Source organism: Rhynchophorus ferrugineus, unplaced genomic scaffold (genome assembly GCF_030347505.1).
Source record: "Rhynchophorus ferrugineus isolate W39M unplaced genomic scaffold, kcgeb_rfMv2 rfM2, whole genome shotgun sequence".
In the NCBI taxonomy this organism is placed as follows: Eukaryota; Metazoa; Arthropoda; class Insecta; order Coleoptera; family Curculionidae; genus Rhynchophorus; species Rhynchophorus ferrugineus.
This window is the reverse complement of record NW_027472581.1, coordinates 18,388,426-18,402,917: the sequence shown is the minus strand read 5'-3', so window position 1 is coordinate 18,402,917 and position 14,492 is coordinate 18,388,426. Positions and strand designations below refer to the sequence as shown.

The window sequence follows — 14,492 nt, the reverse complement described above, 5'->3', positions numbered from 1 at the left end:
ATTTCATCTTTTTTCATATTGCACCATTCTTTTTAGGCTTTAAGGTTCAATATATAATTCTTTTTGATCATATACAATATGTTACAGATTTAGAAGGCTTGCAAATAGACGAAATAACGACATATTTCATAAAATATCTTAGTCACCATAATCATAATATTTTAATTATATATTATAACACATAACAAAATAATACTAGGACACTGCTGAGTGTCAGAAAGCACTATTGAGCGCAGATTTTCCTCACAAATCGTTAAGTTTTTCAAAGTACTGTTATTTATTCTCTTCATTACGTAATATTTTTTATTTACATAAAAATATTACAGATGTTAAAACGTCTATAATAAAATATAGGCACTTATTACACATATTATAAATTCATATCTTTATATCTTTTTGAAGGTATATCTTGTTCGTAAGGCCTGTAATTATGGAATATGTCGATAACTGTTTATCATTATCTTTCATTATTTCATTGTGATTAATTATGATTTTTTTTTATCACATTCAACATATTACTGAAATGATTTCTTGTTCACAATATATACTATACACTGCATATCCTTATCTTTCGTTATTTAGTTTTCATTCATTATATAATTCTTTTTATTATCATTCAAAGTATTACCTAACAAAAAGTATTACCTTTAAAAAAAACTGACAAATGAGTATAATAAATGCATTTTAATTTATGTTTCTTTTTCCTTTTTAATAAAACATTTATTAAGCTTATAATACTATAAGTCTCTTTTTTACCAACGAGGGTTTATCTAGACTGAACCTACTGCCTAACGTGGGCTCCCAATCATGGCCTGCTGGATTATTTGGTAGTTTTTCAGGTTTCAGATTCATAATCAGTTTAGATATTTTCCAGATATCGGGGCGATGGTTGAATTGGAATGCGGAATTAATTAAGTTGGTATGGTCACCTTAACCGGCATATTTGGATTCCATGAGTCATAATCGGACACTGGACGCTGCTGAGTATCAGAAAACTATATCTTAATGTCTTTCTGAATGCATGTTTTGTTCACATGGGCTTTAATTATGTAATACGTTAATTGATTGGTGTATTTCGTTCTCTTTTCATTATGTTTTTTTTCGAATACCAAATACAATTTCATGAAACAATTTTACGCAAATACGTGTAGAAATATGCAGACATAAAGAAGACCTCATAGAAGCAGTAACAAAACAAGTATCATAATGAAAGAATACATTATTATAAAATTAACATACATGAGACTACATATATATAACAAAACACAATGTTTTACTTTATTTTATTATATTTGAGAATTAATAAAAGATAATACAATAAAATGGGATAAAATCCATTAGCAAAGCAACAAAAACAATATAGCACAAGTAGGCGGGTACAACAACTAGATAAAATTATAAGTTACAATTATCGCAATTATGACTAGAAGCTAGCTTCCAACAAGAAATTTCAAAAATGTGGAACGCTTCACGATTTTATCTGTACCGCCAAAATGAGTACACGTGTTTATTTGACCCAGAAAAAATGGTATTTCTGCAAAAAAATTGATTTGAAAGAAAATATTCCAAACAAAATCGAAAGGCGCGATAAATCGAATTACATTCATCTAGCTGATTAAAACATTAAATACAGATAAAACATCTAGACAAGAACAATGAAACAGGTAACACACTTACATATAAAGCTTTTCCGAAATTCGAACGCTACAGAGAAGCATATATTGTTCGAAATTGTATTGGTTCCACAAGTTTACAGTTTTCTAAAAAATAACTTAGAACCTATTAAATAGGGCCTTTTAGGGTTTACCTAAATTAAATCTTCTGTCTATAATCAGATGAAGGAATCAAGTTTGTCATACATTCCGTGTTATTACGTAAATCATCTTCAATTCTATTATCTTTAAAACAGTATATCTATATACGTTTGACTGCAAATGATATCCCAAATAAAATCCCAAAAATAGCTATAAGACACAGTAGACAAAGCATAGTCTAAAATTAAAAAAAAAACGTTGTTTAAAAACAAAAATCAGTTATTAGTTTATAATGGTGCTTACTTTGGTAATCGGACACGTCCAGTTCTTTTGTGCTATAATTTGCAATACTTTCTCGACATCAACAGGAGTGCAATTGCAGTGATTTTCATCGGTACCTACACATAAATGTTCGTTGTTCTTAGAAACTAATTAATTGAAAAATAAGAATATAATAATAAAAGAATATAAATAAAAGATTAAAGATATAAAATAAAAAGAAAGTAAGGATTATTTTTTCCGTTTTAATATTTTAATATTTTCCGAATACCTTTTGTGTCTCTTGTGCCTATCTACTAAAACACTGTTCCAGTTATATGGTCCAATGCTGATAAATGCCGAGACAGGGTAATGAGAGTAAAATTAGATAAGTATATAGTTAATATAGGATAACTTGAAAATCGCATAAAAGAATGTGAAATATTTGTATGCATAGATATATGTGTAATCACTACATAGTATAAAACAAAGTCGCCTTTTCTGTCCCTATATCCCTATGTGCGCTTAAATCTTTAAAACTACGCAACGGATTTTGATGCGGTTTTTTTCAATAGATAGAGTGATTCAAGAGGAAGGTTTATATGTATAATACATGCATAATATACTAAGGCAACATTGCTAATTTTAGAGGTTTCTAACGTGATGTCGTAAATTAACCTATTTTTTTAGGCTTATTTAGCAATTAGCAAAAACGCCGCCTAACCCTACGAGTTAGATCAAATTAATGTACTACAGTATTGTACACCATAAAAAGGTCTACAAAAAAGTCCGCGATGGTATATGTTTATCTTTTAGGGATAACCAACATTAACCATTTTTATTGTTTACTTTTTACGTGAGAAAATGGCTTATTTACGAAGCTATTTTAAGCAATACGGCATTAATCCTTATCGAATTAAGTACCTTAAATACAGTGTGCAATTAATATAGATCCATATGGTTCCTTACAGCATGTAAATTAAACAAATATTTTCGGAGATATTACAAATTTAAAATTTGCGTTTAAAAATGTGTAATGTAATAAAAATTGTATGAATTTAGATATTCCAAAGATAGCAGGAAATCTTCATAGTAAGTATAGGGGAAGAGGAATTGTTTTACTCCAAATTTAATGCATGCAGGCCAAGGGCAGTAATGAATGAACCAAAAATACTGGATCGATTTTAATCATGTTTTCATTGAGTGACATAGGCATATATATTTTATGCCCGTGCAAAGTCGGAGCGGGCCGCTATGTTTTTATATACAACGTTCATATTTTTTCTGTAGTGTATTTAATTTAGTATCAGCATTGCACCCGTGCGAAGCCGGGGCGGGTCGCTAGTTGTTTATAATACATTGAGAATATATATGAAGATAGAACTAGTATCAACTTTTTTTTTGAATATGGCAGAAGCATTACGGAGAATGTCGTGATTATTTCTAATTTTACGAAGGAAAATGTACATAGATGTTAATAGAAGTGTATCAACTTGTCAACTAGATAAAGGAATGAAGAAAACAATGACTAAACGTAAAGAGGTAATTTTCAATTAAAAAAGTCATTCAGAAACATATTAGGATGCTATAAGCTAAGAAATTATCTTTTGACATATTTGACATCTCAGGGAATGAAGCTCTGTCAGCACCCGGCCGATCTGGGTAGCGGTAGGGGTTGCGTTTACCAGTGTGCATCGTACCTGTACAAAATATTGAATTTAAAATTAATTAAGAATGGATCATATTTTTTAATGGTTCTTGATAGGCTTGACTGAAAAGTAACTCAGAAAGTATATGTGGATAAGTCAATGCTGATAAAACCAAAACAAGGTGGTGAGAGTGGAAACAATTAAATGTGAGTATAATTAATATAGAATAGCATATATATATATATATATATATATATATATATATATATATATATATATATATATATATATAGGCTATTCAAAGTTTTTTTAGTAATGCGTCGTGGATATTTGTGACGTCGAAACCTTGCAATGTTGCCGCATCAACTCTGAGTTTTAATTCAATTTGGCTTTGACATACAAAAACATTCTAATCTAAATAAAATAATTGAACAAAATGTTATCAAATATAATTTATTTTAACATTATAGTGTATCTAAAAACTATATTTAATTATACAGCCACAATAATTTATAGGTAAGAGTTAAAACCTTTTATCACTATTGCTTTTAAGAATTTTGCATACGTCTGACAGCTGGTCGCCGTCCGGTTGTTAGATGTATTGTGTGTGTTTAACTCGCTCCGTAATGTATATTAATTTGTTTGTAAATGCTGGAAACAATATTCAGGGCCACGAATTGAATGTGGCTTTAATAGGTTATTTCGAAAAGGAACAAGATAATGGAGGCCCACTTTTTCTGGTAAATTTTGTTAGAGGGGTAATTATTGATGATAATAAATATTATAAGTCCCTACAATTTTATTGAAAATGTTTTTAACGGGTTGCTACCGCGCTAAATGTTAGTGTGGATACTGTGAATAACATTGCAAAATGAAGAATAATACGTTAGATTCACCCAAGAAAACCCATCTACATACAAAGTGGGTGATGAACCTTGACCATCTTGTTACTGACCATCAATTTTTAAAAGCATAAAATAAGACCAAGGAAGATAAACTACTTGAATTTGTGTATCTCGATGGAACTTTAATATTTCAAAATGGTTCATTGCGGCAAACTTGGCAAGACAGTAACAAAAAAAATGTAAAGACAACAAAAATTGATGGAAAAAGGTAAAAGTTTCAATAGCATTCAATTAGGTTTTGTTGGTCATTATATTTATTAATAATTAATTGCAGATATGTTGCAATATCGGAAAGCATATTCCCTCAAAAACTGTTTGGATATGTAGAAGGAATCATTGTCAACCATAACACCTTCAGTTTGGATGAACTCGATAAGAAATACAGATGAAGTAATTGATAAATGGTGGAATCTTGAACATGTTTTAGACAGCTTAGAAATTAACAGTTTAGTGATCGAATTCGACAGTGAGTTGGAAAGTGAAAGTGACTGAAGGGAACTTTCAAGACATGTGAAAATGCTGTGCAATGCTGGAAATTCCTGAGACAGGGCAATGAAAGTGGAAACAACTAAAGGTATGCATATAATTAATTGAATGTAACTGTAGAAAATGGTATTGTAGGGCGTAAAGAATGTGTGTGCAACAGATGCACAGATGTAACTATTCAAAATTAAACATGAACATTAGCTTAGAACGTATAAGAAGAAAATGGATACTAACTGTTTTGTAGATATGGTAAATGCATTAGACATAATTTAGTGATTAATTTTATAAAGAATGGTGTACACAGTTAGTAGCGGAAGAAATAAAATATACAGTGATACCAAGATGACTTGTCAAGTAAACACACCATCGAAGCAAAGAAGAACTAAATGTAAAAATGTAAATATGTTCTCGAATGAACGTAAAATAGGTTTCTCAGATATACAATTGCTAAGTAGGTGGATTAGGCTTCCAGGGGGGTACCACTACATAAAAAACGCGCCTAGAAACTCTACCTCATGGATGGTGTGGAAAAGACAATGAAAACAAAACAAATCTAACCTACAAACTTTTATGCCTGTATTCTTAATTGTAGTTTTAAGTAACATAAGTTTGATAGCATTTTTCTGCAATTATTTTATTTAAATTATAATTTATTTATATGTCAAAGCCAAACTGAATTAAAACTCAGAGTTGATGCGGCAATTTTTCGACGTCACAAATATCCATTACGCATTACTAAAAAAACTTTGAATAGACTATAGACTGTAGAATCGTATTGTAGAATATGAAAGATTTATGTGCATAGATAAATGTCTGATTGTTCAGAATATATACATATTTGGTTAAAATAATTGAGGATGGAATGATTTTATAGATATATCTCTTCGCAATTTGGTTTCATTGGTTTAAAAGTATCAATTTTATATCACTAAAAAAGAACAACCTGGAGGAGTAAATTAATTACAAGACTTGGATGAATGAAGACCCTCTTCAAAGCGCCATCCAAAATGTCCAGACAGCAGTCGATCAATTAATTATCATTATTTTATATTTTTGTTTAGCTGTCTCTCTTTCAATTATTGTTCAAGGAAACAAAGTCAACAAGCTATATGTACTACGAGCCGAATAAAACTGTTTCTGTGGTTGTAAATTGTACAAATTTAACGACGTATTGTTGCAGAAAAGAGCAAGATTAGCGCACAAGAGGCGGTAAATCAATCTCTTGTATGAAAAAGCACTCCGAGAAGATTCATTTTTACTGCTTTTCAGGTGTCACGAAACTGGTTCTCGCAAAATAATCCATTAGATAACATGACAGAAAATAATTATTGAATAACTAAACAATATTTTCTGGAATGCTTATCAATCTATTAGTTGGCATCAATATAATTCAATACGAAAACGATATTCAATCTCATAAATATAACATTTTTTAAATAAATACTTGAAAATAAAAGTTGATTAATTAAGTAATACACATCACATACACATTCATTACCTTCTACTCTATCTGCAGCATCAGGCACCGTGGTATTAGTATCGGTAGCAGACTGAAAATCCGAAAAAAATTATTAGTTTTATCATAGAAAAATGAATATATTACGAATATATTTGATTAATTCGTAGCATTATACGAAAGGTTATATAAGCAATACTCATTTCCTTTCACAATCATTTAGCAATCACTCCAAACAGAATAAGTCACTGTGTTGTCCAACTTTTAAATTGTTTGCTGTTGTCTTGGATATGAGAGTACTTCCATCTGTGGGCGTAGCTCCTAACTCTCGGTGTGAATTTACTGCTGAGACAGGTGCTCTTGCCCTTCTATTTAACTCAGCACAAATACAAATTTGATGAATGATAGTTAAGTTTCCTCTGGTATTTTATTCTATGCTGACTAATGACTCGTTTACTGTTCTTGTATTAAGATCTGGATATAGATATGATGAAATATTGAGCATGCTCCTTAATGATTTGCTATGGGAACTGTATAAGATTTCAATATTGCTGTTGCTTGTTATTTCTAGAGTTGAATACCAGATTGGCTAGATAGTAGCTTTGTTTAACATAATTTTGCTCTCATTGCTTAAGTGGGGTTGGCGACTGATGTGGATGTGGAAGCGTCTTTATTCGTTTCCAGTCCACTAGGTCTGACCTTTTCAAAAGCTTAACTCAATATATTCTCAGTAACATATTAAAGTTGACATTAGATGTGGATTAGATAATAGCTTGTTTTATTCTAATAATCAAAAATAATCTGTATTCTAAAGTATTTTAATAACCTGATACCTTTAATTAAAATCTTATAGTCAAAAACAAAAATATGTGAAAAACTTACATATACCTGGTCCTTGTTATGTTCACTGATACCGATATTATGTTGCATCTCAGCGGAAGCTGGGATTGGTTTATACTGGTTCTTAATATATTCAATAATGCTTGGAAACTCTTGTTCCAGTTTGACTACCGATAAGCCTTCGATAAATTTGGCTAAATTTTCATAAGTCCCCATTTTATTTTCAGGAACAACAAAACGAATTTTAGTGGAAGTCTTCTTGGCAAGTGAATAAATTTGTTCTTCGGATGGGTAGTCTTGATTTAGCGATTCGTCGTAATCTCCTTCAGGACTTAAATGACATCTTCCGTCATTGGGATTACCCGTCTAATATAATAAATGATTTATTTTTTGTCACTTTATACCGAAACTTGTAGTAGAATAGAAGTAGTAAGTAGAATTACTTACTTCAAAATCGCCAGCGGAAAAATACTTTGTGTCAGGTAAAACAACTAGTTCTTTGTTGGCGTCATGTCTCCACCCAATTTGTGAACATACCAGTATTTGCTGGATAGCACCTAATACATCTCGAGATTCGCTTGAACTCTTTCTAGTGATCTTGGTGTCATTTAATAACATCTAAAATAAAATAATATCTATAAAATTATTATTATATCGAAAAAATACTGTAAAATTAATTTCAAATTGACTAGCTAGGATGACCCTTGGTTCACTTTTTTAGAATTAGGCATTAAAAAAGATACATGGTAGATCAGATAACAGAACAATATGGCTGCAAAATATTAGGTCTTCCTCCCTATCACTGCATATTCAATCTAATCGAATTGGTACGGGGTGTGGCAAAGAATAATTATAATAGACGTGCAGATCGAGAAGAATATACAAGCAAGAACTCTCTGGATAAATGAAAAATAGCGCTGTCTACAATAACACCTAAGGTTTGGATGAAACTTATGTGAAACATTGGAGAGAAAATTAACAAATGGCAGAATTGTGAACAAGCGTTCACTTGAATAGCGATTCTGCCAGTGACAGTCATGATTCAATGTTGTCAGTTACAAAGACAGGGTGATGAGAGTGGAAAGAACTAAAGGTGAGTATATAATTAATATATGAAAACTGGAAAATCGTGTTGTACAGTATGAAAGGTTTATGTGCATAGATAAGCGTGCAATTTTTCCAAATGTACATGAGCATTTGGTTAAATTTTATGAGCAGAAAATGAATACTAACTGTTCTGCAGATATGGCAAATGAGCTAAGAAAATGCAATGATTAAATTCTATGAAAATAAAATACATTACTGTGATTTACAATTGTTGATTAGGTAGATTAGGCCTCCTGGGGAAACCGCCACATAAAAAAACCAGACTAAAATTTTACCCCATAATTGGTGTGGAAAATAGTTCAATGTAATTTATTATGACTGTGTAATAATTTTTAACTAATATTTAATTAATAATTTTTAAAATTTTTTAAGTCCTTCGGTAATATTTACATTAGATGTACTATAATGTTAAAATAAATTACATTTAATTACATTATTTTTATTTCATTGATTTATTTAAATTAATTTTTTTATATGTCAAACCCAAAATCTCAGTTAGTATATAAGGAAAGCCACAAGGGGCTAGATCTGGAGATTACGGTAGATGGGGCAGCAGCTCATAGGTCAGTTTGACAAATTTGGTCGTGATAAGTGCGTAGGTGTAAGGCAGAGCGTTGACATGGAAGAGCACTTTATCTTCTTCGCCAAATGAGACTATTTTTTCTGCAATTTGGGATTGAATCGGCCTAATAATTCTACAGAGAGGCGACATAGATCATCCCAGAAAACGGTGATCATTTGTGAACGGTTGATAAAATATTCTACTTTTTTTCCGGAGCACGTTCTCTATGCGAAGAAGTTTCTAGATCTCTGGTATAAAATTAATTGAAAACCATAATTGAAGACCGACAAATGTACCGATAAATCAAATAGTAAAAGTCGACATTAATGTTTTTGGAAAAGTAATTTAACTTGATAGTCATTTTCTTATAAAGAAAATTTACTATGGAACGTGCTGAAATATTACAAGTTGTAAAAAAGCACCTTCTAATATATTCTTTTAATTTTTACTAATTTTTTTAAATAAATTCTATTCATCGACGAGCGACGATATCCATTTGTGTGACATCCAATTAGCTAACTTTTGAATATTTCCGATCACATGATGAATATCTTTGAAGTTTTTTTGTGCCTAGATTGAAATTTTTTGTTTTTTAGAATTCAGCCAACCTGAATGTTCTGTTCTTTATCTCCATTGTCAATGTGCAAATGGTTTAGAAAAAAGATTTTCTCCATAAACATTTATAAGAACACATTTACTTTATGTTGTCATTTAATTTACAATTAGTAGTTGAAACTTGTGTTTTTATATATTTTTTTCCAATCCACATGTTTCTATATCAACATCGTCACTTTTAAAAGCTCCAAAAATAATATTTACGAATTTATGTATATGGAATATTTATATATAGCGGTTTATATAATATATCCCTAACTAATATATCCCACAAACACCGCTTTTTCTGAATTAAATTTAGGCCTCTTGCAAGAGAAAAACTATGTTGTTTACTTACTTTTAGATAGACTTTGATTAAAAAGTAACTTACAAAAAACTTGTCGATGTCTGATGACAAATTCATCGATATCCTAAAAGTTTTCATCGAGCCTCCATCCTGAAATCGTCTGCAAACAAATATAAGTCAATTAATTAATACTCAGCTCATAAATACTTAATTTTAGAGTGGGCTGAGACTATTTGTAGTAATATTATAATAATAATCATCTATCTTATAATAATTACGAGATTATTAACCCTAGTTGTTTATTTGCAACAATGCATAAGAAATCCTCATGTATGGATTGCAATGAATTTGATTCGAGTTACTTCTTACAGAAATGTGACTGACCGGTGTATTTGCAAATAAATAAATGTATTGAGAAATATATGGCGATAACACTATAATTTTACTATTTAACTATTTTATTTTAACACAAGTATAAATAGCAATTTATTGAATCGAATATGATATCGAAGTTTTTCCACTACTATTCAACACTTGTAAAAATGAGTATGACAGTACTTATGAATGTAAAAAAAATCTTTTATTAAAGTGTCAATGAATAACAAGATAAAAATATCCCTGACTAACGATAAATAAAATGGTTGTTTTATTTAAATTTTTATTTTTATTGTGCGGTAGTTAAATAGTCATTTACCTATTTTAGTGGTTAATAAATAAATGGCTTAACTAGTTATTAAGTAATCCTAAGGAATAAAAATATTTTTATTATTAATTTGACACTGCCAATTTTCAATTTAAAAGTTTTACTACATTTTTACAGTCAACTAATTCGACCGTTTTACGCCTACCGACTGTTTCGATTGTTTTCAGTTGACAGTTCCCAATATTAGTTCAGAATATATGCTGTAACATATTGAGTTCTGTAATATATAATATTAGTAAACAATTTTTAATTACAACTGCATTTTTCTGTCCAAAAAAATAGCCTAGAAAACTGTAATAAAAAATCATAAAAATATTGATTTATAATAATATTATACTATGGACCGTTTATTAAAAATACATTTATTTTAAATTAAGCGACTATTAAGATTTTATCAGAAATAAAACACAAAATTTTAAAATTTGCCATTTTAAGTCAAACATCTATCAGAAGCGCTACGAAACATTAACGTCACTTATCGTTTCCCTATCATCATTTTCGCAATCCAATATTTGAACTTCTTTGTCCGTTGCAATTTTATTTCGATAATGGATCATATATTTGACAGTTAAGGAAATGGTTTCGTTTGTGCGTGTATACAGAGATACCTGTCGGTGTCAATTTCTTCTCAGGGGGCATTCTTTTGAGATATGAAAACAGGAAATAGTCACTGGGGGTAGATCTAGAGAATAAGGCGGATGAGGAAGCAATTCAAAGCCCAATTCATGGATTTTTGCCATCGTTTTCACTGACTTGTGACACAGTGCATTGTCTTGGTGAAACAGCACATTTTTTTCTTCAAATGCGCCCGTTTTTCGGCGATTTCGTGGTTCAAACGGTCCAATAACCCTATGTAATAGTCGCTCTTGATAGTCCTTCCTTTTTTAAGGTAGTCAATGAAAATTTTTCCATGCCCGTCCCAAAATACAGACGCCATAACCTTGCCAGCCGGTTGTTGCGTTTTCCCATGCTTTGGAGCGGGTGCATCGTATGCAGTCCAATCAGATAACAGTCGATTGGACTTCGGAGTGAAATGAAGGAGCCCTGTTTTATCCATTGTCACATATCGACACAAAAATCGGGTTTATTACGCTTGTGTCGTCTTCAAACACTTCTCCGAATCATCAACTCGTCTTTGTTTTTGGTCAAAAGTGAGCTCGCGCGGCTGCCACTTTGCACAGAGCTTCCTCACAACCAAATATTGGTGAATGATATGATGTACACGTTCAGTTGATATCTTAGAGTGTCTGCTATATCATTCAATTCAAAATCTTTTTGTGGATTTTTTATATATAAAGTATTTTAAAGACAAATTGTAGATTAATCAGTAATGAGTGTCAGTAATCAGTATTCGTTTAATTTTTTCAGGCTGATTTAATATGCCACTAAAATAATTTACAACATTCGTAGTATCGAGCGATAGGCTTATTTTTAATAAGACTTGTTGCGGTTTTTATAACTATTAAAATTATTTGTATCCATAATGTAGCTTTGTTTAGTTTATTTAAGAAAAAGGAAAAAAGTGTCCAGCAATGATTAACTAATATGATTTTTTTAAAATAAATTGTTTACTAAACTTGTAATTAGAGATAAATTCAAAATTAAACCTAAATAATTTTATAAATACAATGGAATATTACTGGGAGTTTAATGTAACTTACTCATTATTGGACTTATCCAGAAAACTGCTAAAACCAATTTGAAAATTCGGTATGCTTGAAGATGCCAGTAGACGAACAATTTCGTCTTTGTGTGACAGTAATTGTTTTATATAAGGATATATGGTTTTGCTCAAGACCACGAGAAAATATAATTGATTGTGCTGCTGATCTGCAAAAAAACAAATTGATTGACATTATATAGAGATAATAAATTGTGCTTAATCATATCATACTCTCTCATCCCTATTAGGCGCATAAATATACTTCTACATATACATTCTATTATTAATTTAGTACATTTGATCATCTACATATGATTCTGCATCGCATACTTTTATCCTAATCAATTTAAATTCGGCATTTGAATGTTTCATTTTCATTTTTTTCAACTACTATGATAAAGATATTGTGCTCCCGATTATGGGAGTGCAGGTAAAAACCCTAGGGAGCAGCTTCAATGATAAAACACAATGCATCCACAACGAATAATGGAATTAAGAACATAGAGAAACAAAACAGTCAACTGTCAGCAAGTATCAATCAAGAAATAGTTTGTTGCGTCCTTTATATTTAAAGGCACTGTTATTATTCCTGGTTTATACGTCGATAGGCAATATTTCCTTCTTCCATAGTTTTAAAGTAGTTCAGATGCCATCAATATATTTGGATATAACGTTTGAGATGTATAATGAGAAGATAGTTTCAAATAGGTTATTAAGAAATGTTTTAAAAGAAACAAGTAGTGTGTACAAAAGAAGATTGTAAATCATCTAGCATAATACATAGTGAATGAAGTCCATAAATACTCAAGAATATTGTTTATTATTTGGAAAAACTAAATAGCTAGCACGCTAGAAATAAATTGGTCCCTCGAACTTGATGATTGTGTTAATTTCTGTATAGTTAATTGTACCATTTTCTTAAATAATAATAATCTTTTTAAAGAGAAGAATTAACCAGAAGTCGTTAATATTGTCGGAATATTATTTACACCAAGTCATTGTGATCCCAATAATAATAAAAAAATATTCTCATTTCACCAAAAAGCAAATTTCATCATCAAAATTACGATATCAGCATTAAACATTTGATTTACAACGTTTGCCAGTCTATAATATCTAATACTTATCCTGTTTTCGACAATTTTGCAGACATTTAGCAACATTGTTCGATAGTGGTACTCAAATCGAATTTTATAGGCTAATTTGGTTACATGTCCCAACGTATCAGATAGGGTTCTATCTCTTTTCACCTGGGATAAAATCAGAAGGAAAAATTCGCTCCTAAATTAAAAGTAATTTTACAATTTTACAAGTTACAAATGGCAATATATTCAACGTCTTTTATGAGACCAAATATTGCCACATCACATGTTGCCAAATTTATAAAAATTGCATGAAAATCGATCGACGTGTTGTGATTCTGAACCTTCTTACCAAAAAGCTTTGGTTAATCGAAAATGTTTGATAAGGAATTTTAAACTAAAGTTGATTGCAAATTATGTATTTGAAAAAAAAAATCAATTTCCAGTTTGTTGGGATTAATAGTCATTATACAAATAAGAATCTGACAAATTCATATTAAAACGTGGCAACATATGTCCTAAGGTCGCTAAATCCGTGAAAATTACATGAAAATGTTTGGACAGAAAATCGAACCCCACCCACCATATTCCCTAGACCATTCCGTTTTCGACAAACATTTATAGATGCGCAAAATGAATTGAAAAATTAAATACCTTTTATCAACGTTTCATTTAATGTATTTGACGCAATTTGAACAGTTCTTTGATCTTTACATGGTTTCTTCAACTCCACAGGATATTTTGTGCTCGAACATTTATCTATTGCCTAAAATATAATATTAGAAGAGATTAATATAAAATATTTTTGACGTAAACCAAACACTTACCGAATCATAGTTCCAAGAACATCGAGCAGTTTTTATGCATTCTTGACATGTTCTTATCGAAGAGCAAAGGAGCAAACCTTTTGCTGCAGAGAGCAATATTAACAGATGTAATATCAGTAGTTCTTTTTTAATCATGATGTAGTGGTGTATGTGTGAAAAATTGTAAAAATTTAGTATATATTGGTATATATACTAAATATAAGTGTATCGAAGTTCTTATCATATCAATAACTTAGTCGATCGTGAACCTGATTATTAGATTATGAATCACGAAGTGGTTTTGAATATGTGAATTTTAT

General features: G+C 30.4%; 1 protein-coding gene across 3 annotated transcripts; it reads right to left on the bottom strand.

The window, feature by feature from the left end:
• Positions 1-843: 843 nt before the first annotated feature.
• On the bottom strand, positions 844-14,436 carry LOC143190046 (integrin beta-PS). 3 transcript variants are annotated; one of them, XM_076394121.1, is made up of 10 exons: positions 14,194-14,436; positions 14,021-14,132; positions 12,283-12,451; positions 10,003-10,078; positions 7,796-7,966; positions 7,391-7,714; positions 6,551-6,602; positions 2,058-2,152; positions 1,808-1,992; positions 844-980 (listed from the first exon to the last, which is right to left on the bottom strand). In XM_076394121.1, exons 1-9 carry the CDS (start codon positions 14,326-14,328, stop codon positions 1,915-1,917), a joined length of 1,212 nt encoding a protein of 403 aa, XP_076250236.1. In that variant the 5' UTR covers positions 14,329-14,436; the 3' UTR covers positions 844-980; positions 1,808-1,914. The 3 variants fall into 3 exon arrangements, with proteins under 3 accessions (XP_076250236.1, XP_076250239.1, XP_076250238.1); XM_076394124.1 differs by having other exon boundaries at positions 7,397-7,714; positions 14,194-14,432; XM_076394123.1 differs by having other exon boundaries at positions 872-995.
• Positions 14,437-14,492: the final 56 nt, after the last annotated feature.